A 9,328-nucleotide genomic window follows, 5' to 3' on the forward strand; every position below is an offset into this window, starting at 1 on the left:
GATGTGCGGCCGCTGGTACAAGAGCTAGAGATGAATAAAAATCTCGTAGAGCAGATGTCCTTGTCAATAACACTGAACTTCAAAAAACCATTGCTCAGTTTGTTTGATAATTACCCCAAGTATTTCGGTTATGCACGTATTTTATATTACAGAAACTAACGAGCAATCATTTTGTTGCCTCGACATTGGGCACAACTTGAAATCTTCGCAGTGAACGCTAAGCCCCTGAGAGAAAGGTAGCTTTTATAGCTTAAAATCAGACACATATTTTCCTCCGACGAATCCACAGTTATCTTTCCCTCAAAATGTGTAGACACCCCCAACACAAACAACAGAATCAAGCAGTGAGCAGTCACATGACAACTTTCGTAACAATAGGATTGTTTACGTACCTGCTTCAAACCCATTCAAGCCCCTGAAAGCGGGTGTGTCCTTGAAAACTTCAATAATTTTCTCACTGGAGGCGCTTGGGGGCTTTAGCCCTGGCCCACCTCCAGTTTTCTTTGTTTCTCTCCTGAAAGTTGCAAATTCTTTCTTCGCGGTGCTGTGCAAATTTTTCCACTTGTCCTTCACTTCAGCTACCGTTCGCCCTGCCGTCCCCACCGCATTCACAGCATCGGTTATTTCTTGCCAAATTTCGTTGCTTTTTGGATTCGTTATGTTGTTCGTTAATTTGGACTGGATAACTGCAAGGTGATTTTTAACATTTTCCGTAATTACAAAAATTTCGTTCACAGAAAAATTCGGCTTTCTTTTTCTTGCTTTCGATTCATCCGTAACTTCTCCTTCATTTCCACTTTCCACTCTTTCCGCCATTCTTTTCCCTTTTCCTCACGCAGTTGAGTATTTGCCCGCGCTTAACCGCGTCGGGGAAAATAACTGGTTTGACCGGTTTATTCCTACCTTTAATCGTGGGATAGTTAATTGCGGAATAAATCTGTTTTCAGGAATGCCTTTTTATCCCTCGATTAGTTATCCCGGGAATAATTTAATCGCCGTTTAACCTCTAATCCGAGGATACTTTAATCGGCTTTCCAGGAACTGGGGCCTGGTTATTTATTCTTACTGCTTGTAGGGTTTGTGAAAATAAAACGTTTCGAATTGTCCGCGTTTTAATGTTTCCGGTTGCTGCTTTAATAATTAAATCATTTCCTTTGCTTTTCTATGGAAAAATTCATTGCCTAACTATTGAATTCCACGGTAATGTTTACGCTAAAAACCGCTATTTCAGGAATCACAAAGCGATGAGTACGATATCGGTTTTTCTAGTGAAATTTACTTTGGAATTCACCAGTTTCGCAATACGTTTTTCTTGAACCGAATGAGTTTTAAAAGAAAACAAGCACACCCTCAGCGAGCGAATGGAAAAAGAAAAAAGCCATTTCAGAGTCATCCGTCAACAGCCAGCGAATAGGAATCACCCTAAAATTAGAAACCATAAAAAAATTGTCAGTTCAAGGTCAAAGAAGAGTTTTACTAACGTACTTTATTCCACTTTATCTCTGAAAACAAGATCATTCACATTTTGATGTATTTCATTGAAACACACCAGCTTGGCTAGGAACAAAAATCTGCAAAATACGGTAATGCAATGGAAGAAAGGACTAACTTCAAACAAGATCCGCTACAACCCTTAAATAACGTGTTGCTGCTTTAAACAAACTTCTGAAAACATAAGCTAGTACGATTCCCCATAATTTTACGAGAACTCACTGCAAATACGTGTTTACAACATCAGGGCAAAAATTTTCTCGTCACTGTCGAGGCACAACGAAAACCAGTTGCGCAAACGGATTAAAAAAGCACTTGTTCGCTCGCAGTTTAGAGCAAAACAAACAAACAAATCAACTTTTCCTTTATGTCCAAAAGAGTATAGATAATTGTTATTTAATTCCAGTTGACAATAAACATTCGACTTTCATTCCTGAACAAAGGAAGAACCGCTTAAACCACCTTTGAAAAATACGCATCCACTTGAAATAACGCATCCGTAAAAATAACAAACGGTTTAGTGCCCGAGGAAAGAATTTGGGGAGTAAGTTCTTCCACTAAGTATGAGCTATTAATGGTATTCTGTTTTGTCGTTGTCGTTCTCTTTCACTCTCCTTTCGTTTCTGTTCTAGACATAGGTCCTCCAGGCATCATGTAACCTTATCAGAACTTCTAAAGATATGCCAAAATTTGCAATACAGAGAAAAAGCAGCTCTAAGAAAATTAAAAATAAACACTCAGCTTTAAGTTTATATCCCTCCGATGCTTGACTTGAATAACTGCGTAACAACCAGTGTGGACCACAGATATCATGATATGTCAAACTGGATTGAATCCAGCGAAAAATGCAGAGAGAAAACATCTTCCAAACCGTTTTCTTACCTGAAAACGAAAGCCTCGACTGTGTAAGAACTATAGTTGATGTAGGTAGTTTACCATTTACAAGCAGAAACCGGTTGGTACTAGGTGTGTTCAAATAATGGCAAGCATAAAACTCCCGAATGGAAATTTTAGTTGGGATAGGCGTGTACCATATGCAAAATCCGTTAATGTTTACCGAGAGAGTCTGGAGGGAGGCAAAATCATGGGAAATGCAAATGGTAAACACGTTTTCCGTTTGGAAATTCTGCTTGGGAGTTTTGGACTACCTTTCAAGAAATCCCGTTTTCTCCGGAAATTTTCCGTTTGGGAAGACCAAAGTAGGCTTACCATTTAGATTCCAACCGAAATTTCCGGATATTTCTGGTAAATGGTAAACAACCGTAGTATGGCTGTGTAACTGTGTCGAGCCACAGAAAGTGCGCGAAAAATGAAACCTCACTTATGTTTAGGGGCGTTTGCCATTTGCACGGAAAATCCGGTTGGAATGGAATAGTCGTAATGGTAAAGGATGTCCGGTGTGGCGTTTCGCCAAGACCGAGCCTCTCGCAGCTAGAAGAAAGCAATGACAAATCAAAATGAAGGCTGCATCTGCAGTGTCGAAAGGCGGAAAAAGAGACCGAAGTGAACCGGGTCGAGTGGAAAAGCATCTGAGGATTTCCATCTTTTTCGGAAACTTTCCGGTGGAATGAGCTGTACTATTTGAATTTCCAACCGTAATTTTCGGTTTTTGTTGACAAATGGTAAATGCTCCAGGTGAGTTAACCTGGGTTGAGCCTGCAATCCAACTGAAGACCAGTACTTACTCAGTGGTCAACTTCAAAGAACAGCTGACCCTCGGTGAGCTCTGAGCTTGAGCCCTTGATATGGCCACGTGATACTGGTCAGAGGATAACTTGTTTTGACAGGCGTCAATTGAACAAAACATGGATGTCCAATATCAAAGAAGTGTGCTGCAAATCTTCAGTTATTTCATGGTATCAGAATTGGGCAAGTAAATAAGAGGGATGCAATGGCTTTAAGCGGGATCGACACCTAGCATGAAGTGGGAGGCGAAAACCTTCGCGAAGAATGAAGACAGTTCAAACAACACATCAACTTGATGTTCAGCCGACCTCTCAAATCCAGGTCAGAAGCAGAAAAGTGCAGTTATTTACTAATTTGGGTGGGTCAGAAAAGGCCGCGACATCCACAATACCTGGTCCAACATACCCGAAGAAAACAGTTAGTATGAGCGATTCGAAAATGTGAACCCACGCCCAAATGTAGTATTCGCAAGATAACAAGTTCATGGCAGGCGCAGACCAAGTGTTGCAAGATTTGTCTGCCGGTAAGACTGAGAAAAAGTCTGGTCAGTTAGAGGTAAGCTTAAAGAATCTATTACACACGCTGATGCATACATTACAGAGGACTATGCCAGGGCTATCCAGGAGAAACGAAAGGTATTGATCAAAGCCATGATGAAAGCCCGCGAGGAACATGGTGAAAGAACAAAGTGAAAGGTCGATTTTTGTTTTATAAACAATGAAAGATATGACTTTAAAAGTATTGCCGAGTATCTTAAGCAAACCTCAAACCTAGCCTTATTTACTTGCAAGCCTATGTTTTCTTTTCGCCGTTGAAATAATGACAATTTTCTATGCAAATCCCTTGTAGTCAAAAGAAGTTCAAATCAGTAGCTATTTCCAATGTTTGCGCACCCAAATTCTTGATTGGCAATAGAAGTTCAAGATGGACGTTAACACCTATGAAACGCTGCTGGGACCCTCAGCCTAACAATAAGGTCTTTTTATATGTTGATGTTTTCGTGTCATTTGTATATATGTGCAGTTCGTAAGCTAAAATATGAAGATGTACGTTAATTTCATTACCTCCGACTCGACCGATCCAAGCTGTTTCAATTGCATGGTTTTTATGCAGAATTATTTTCTTTTAATTTAAAATTATTACCAGTAATGGATCTTAAAATATGTTCACTTAATGTTCGGGGTTTAGGAGAGAGACTGAAAAGAAGGGAAACATTTAATTGGCTAAGAGCAAAAAAACTACAACTTGGTCATCCGAATGGGGTTACAAAGCTTTGTTTAGCTGCTGCTCCAGCGCCAGTAGTGGAGTCGCAATTCTCTTTTAACAATAATTTCGCCTTTCAGTGGAAAGATCGTATTCGGATCCCAAGGGCAGATTTATTATTTGTGATATCAAAACAAATGAAAAGCTTTTCACTTTGGCCACAATTTACGCACAAAACGATGACGACCCAGCCTTTTTTGAGAGGTTAGCCACTTGCAAGATTTTCATTGTGACGATGTAATCTTAGGTGGTGATTTTAATTTAGTATTTAATCTAGAAAAGGACAAGAAAGGGTGGTCTTCCCAAAACCCACACAAAAGCAGTTAATGCAATCAACAAGCACGCTACAAAATTCGACTTGTGTTTGATGCATGGAGGGTATCTAACCCTGATATCCTGAGATACACATGGCGTAGAAGGAGACCCCGAAATCCATTGTAGATTAGATTTTTTCTTAGTGAGTCAGAGTCTAATGTGTAATGTTACGCACACGGACATCTTGGCAGGCTTTAAAACAGATCATGTGATGGTGACGATTCAAATTGCAATCCACAGGAATCCAAGGGGACCAGGCTTCTGGAAATTAAACACATCGTTTTTTATCAGAGACGGAATACATAAATCAAATTAGGGCAACCATTGAGGGTGTTAAGGACGAATATCAAATGATAAATCAGTGAATGCCTCCGTGTTATGGGAAATGATCAAGTTAAAAGTTTAAAGAGCAAACTCTGGGATATGCAAAAACAAAAAAGGCAAAAATGTTGCGGCAAGAAGAAGAACTGGAGAAGAAAATTAATATATTGCAGAGGCAAATTGATTCCGGATGTAATAACGCCAACGAAAAGCTAGTGATTAATATCCAACTGGAAGAGAAAACGGAAGGAATTAGAAAAGATAATTGAACACAGAACAAAGGGAGCGATCTTGAGGGCAAAATGCAGATGGTACAATGAAGGTGAAAAAAAATTCAAAGTATTTCCTTAATCTTGAAAAAAGCCACTTCAAAAATGGCGTTATCACTCAACTTAAATTAGGTGACAACCGAATTTGCCAGCTCAGACAAAGAAATTTTGTCTGAATGCGAAACCTTTTACACAAATATTTATAGTTCCAAAACAGGCTGCGATGATTCACGAATTAACGACCTATTTTTGGAAACACTCGCTTCAAGATTATTGAACCTTGAGGAAAAAAGAAAAAGGGCGGGGGCATGTTAACCAAAGCAGAGTGCTTACAAGCTCTAAAAAGACGAGGGATAATTAAGCAAAAAACGATTCAGAATCCTACCTTGTATAAAACTGGCGACCAATTACTCTACTGAAACTCCGACTATAAAAATAGCGGCTTAGGCCATTGCAAATCGATTCCAAAATGTACTTCCAAAAATAATAAATAGTGACCAAACCGGTTTTCTTAAAGGGGAGATTGGTGAAAACATAAGATTAATTGATGACTTAATAAATCATACTGCTGCTCATAATATTCCCGGACTGTTACTGTTTTTAGATTTCGAAAAAGCGTTTTGAACACAGTTGCGTGGTCTTTTATATGGAAACGCTAGGTTCTTTCAATTTCGGATCGTCATTAATAAGCTGGATCAAATTATGCTACCATAACATAGAAAGCTGCTTCCTTAATAACGGATGGGCAAGCAATTACTTCATTCCTGAAAGAGGAGTCAGGCAAGGTTGCCTTCTTTCCCCTTATACTTTCATCCTTTGTGCAGAATATTAGCCGACAAAATATGAGAAAAAAAAAGATATAAAAGGGATCACTGTGTATGGAAATGAAATCAAGATTAGTCAATATGCTGACGATACGACCATGATTTTACACGGTTCAAAAAAGTCCTTTACATCTGCCTTACTCGACTAGAGCTTTTCGGTGTGATATCTGGCTTGTGGCTTAACAACAAGAAAACAGAAGTCCTCTGGATTGGAGCTAGCGCTGGGCGTCAGCATAAATTATGTCCCGAAAAAGATTTAAAATGGGATACAGACAAACTTAAGGCCTTAGGTGTCTGGATTTCTACCGATCCCGTGATTAGCATGAAAGCAAATTACAATGAAAAATTAAGAAAGGTTAGAAACTGCTTAAGCTGCTGGGAATACCGTCGTCTAAGCTGTTAGGGAAAATCGTTGTATTAAAAAGTTTAATCGCCTCTCAGCTTGTTTATATTCTATCACCGTTGCTAACGAACTATGCCGCTTTAGATGTGATTAACAACATGTTCTACAGCTTTCTCTGGAGTGGAAGGGGGGACAAAATTAAGCGAGATGTTATGATCAGTGATTATAAAAATGGAGGTTGAAGGATGATCGTCAATAAATCTTTTGATAAAGTGCTCAAATCAACATGGGTCAAAAAATATTTGGAAAAACGATGAAATGGAAGTTGTTCTTTGATTCTGAATTACACGATTTTTGGCGGGGCTGTTATCTTTAAGGGTAACCTGAACAAAAATGATTTGGCAAAGTTCACACATATATCACACACCCTTTACAACAGAAATTGTAAAAATCTGGGCAGAAATCAGCTATGACGATAGCATAACTTCCACCGAAAATTTGCTCTCATTACCTGTGGCAGAATTCACTTGTGAGAATTGGAAATAAACCCTTTACTACAAATCATGGTCTTCCAAAAGAATAGAAAAACGTCAGGCATTTAATGAAAGACACAGATAACCTGCTATCTTTCACTGAATTCTAGGAACGCTTCGACGTCAAAACAAATTGTAGTACGGGGTGGTATTGTGCCGAAGATTGTTAAGGCCTGCCATACAAGACAAAAATGAAAAAAACAGAAATTTTATAAAAGCTCCTAACCCAATAGATTGACTTACGAAAAGCTGATCAGCGCTAGACAGAGCAAACCCTAGGAAAAGCCAAGAGAAATGGTGTGTCGACTGCAGCCTTGAGTGCTCCAAAGCCATTGACTGGGAGATGGCCTACAAACTCCCTTTCTGCAGCACTAAATCAACCAATTAATTATTTTCAGTTTAAACTACTTCATAGGCGTTTACAGACAATGATTTTCTAAATAAAATAGGCATTAGAGAAAAGGATATTTGTACCTTTGTTAGAACGGAAAAGGAGTCTCTTTTTCACTTATTTTGGTCGTGTAGCGAGACGTCTGTTTGGTGGGGCTTTATAAAATGGTTGGCCGAAAACCAAATAAGACTAAAATCCAACATTTTCACTCCCGACATAATAATTGGCCCTGAGATTCGAACACCCTATCTAACATAAAGCAATACTTTTACTTCCTTGTTGCCAGATATTACATATGGTCCTGCAAAACAAAGAAAGTACTCCCAAAAATAGAAAGATTCCTAGTTTTCTATCTTCTTAGTACCTTTTAAATCTTAAACCTCAACAAAATAAATAAAATTAAATTGAAACATGTTAATATAAAAGATTTTAAAAGGAAGCCATGCATGCACGGAATAGATTAATAATTTAGCTGAGAAATCGTAGTAATGACTTTTTTCTTTTTTGTTTATAGCTTACTGAATTCATGTATGTTATGTAATTCATTGTATTATTGTAAGTAAATGTTGTTATTTAAGAATTAAAAAAAAAAAATGATACAAGTACCATAATAGAGTGCAAAAGGCGAGCGAGTCCGTGTGAGTAATTCATCACGGCATATTGTAAAATATGGACTGGATTGGATTTGTAAAAACATGGATTTGTAAAAGGTAGATTTTTTAATTTTTAATTTTTTAAATTTTTCTTCAAGTTTTTAATTTTTAATTTTTAACATTTTTTAAGATTGAACTAGTGAGCAGCACGTCTGCGAACTCAACAATTTATTTTATCCTACGCGTTTCGTGTGACTAACGCACACTTCGTCAGGGATGTTTTACAATACAACACGAAGCACCTGTATATGAGCGATTCGATTATGTGAACCCACGATCAAATGTAGCATCGCAAGATACAAGTTCCATAGAGACTGCAAAGTTCCAGCGATATTGTAAAACATGGACTGGATTGGATTTGTAAAACATGGATTTGTAATTTGTAAAATTGGATCTGTAAAAACATGGATTTGTAAAAGGTGGATTTGTAAAATATGGATTTGTAAAAGGTGGATTTATGGAAAACATTATAGCATTGGTCGACTGTTTTTGTTTATTTCTCTGTCTGTCCTTTTTTAATTTTAATTTTTTACCTTATATTATGTTCAGTTTATTTTATACCGCTGTACATTTAAATAAGTACTGAAAAAAATGTTGTGCATTGTTGAGTAATATTAGCATTGGTTATTTTTTAAGAATCATCGAGAAGTATGAGAAGCACTCGCTTATGGCGAGTAAGCATTCTCGGCATTTTGGCATTCTCTCGCGTTCAAAAAACAAAATTCAGCATGCTTATATTTAACTCAACAATGCATTCAGCGCGTTGTCTTTATTTAAAATTATAAAACTCCTTAATACACAGGAGCTGGTCAAGACCGATTTCCAACGTTTTATTACGGGAATAGGTCATTTATACAGGGCGAGCATGGAATAAGCAACAGTGTACGTGGCAAAACAAACGAGCAACAAATGAATGAAGGGGGTAGTTCTAAAGAAAACTGTGGTTGCTAGCGTCGGTGGGGAAGTAGTATACAAAATTTTGGTTTTATTCAATGGAGTTGATAATGTTTTCGAGCGTTAGCCCCTTCGCTTCTGACGAAGGGCTAACGCTTGAAACGTCAGCTTTTAGAATCTCTGTCCCGGGGCCAATGTTACATTATCAAAAACCCTTTGAATAAAACCAAATTTTTGTAAACAAACGAGCAGACTGCCAAAGGGAACCCGTAATTTTAAAAAATGCATTGTACACCTTATATCGAAAATAAATTTGCATCTTTACAATTTGCAATGGAAGTACTA

At 37.9% G+C, this 9,328-nt stretch overlaps 1 protein-coding gene across 1 annotated transcript in view; it reads right to left on the reverse strand.

The window, feature by feature from the left end:
* Nucleotides 1-816, reverse strand: part of LOC138055312 (t-SNARE domain-containing protein 1-like) — a 1,074-nt gene extending 258 nt beyond the window's left edge. The window contains exon 1 of the mRNA XM_068901284.1: nt 393-816. Within this exon, the coding sequence (XP_068757385.1) occupies nt 393-816 (424 nt within the window). The remainder of the gene's footprint in view (nt 1-392) is intronic.
* Between the last annotated feature and the right edge of the window lie 8,512 nt (nt 817-9,328).

The sequence above is a fragment of the Montipora capricornis genome, chromosome 7, assembly GCF_036669925.1.
Source record: "Montipora capricornis isolate CH-2021 chromosome 7, ASM3666992v2, whole genome shotgun sequence".
Taxonomy (NCBI): Eukaryota; Metazoa; Cnidaria; class Anthozoa; order Scleractinia; family Acroporidae; genus Montipora; species Montipora capricornis.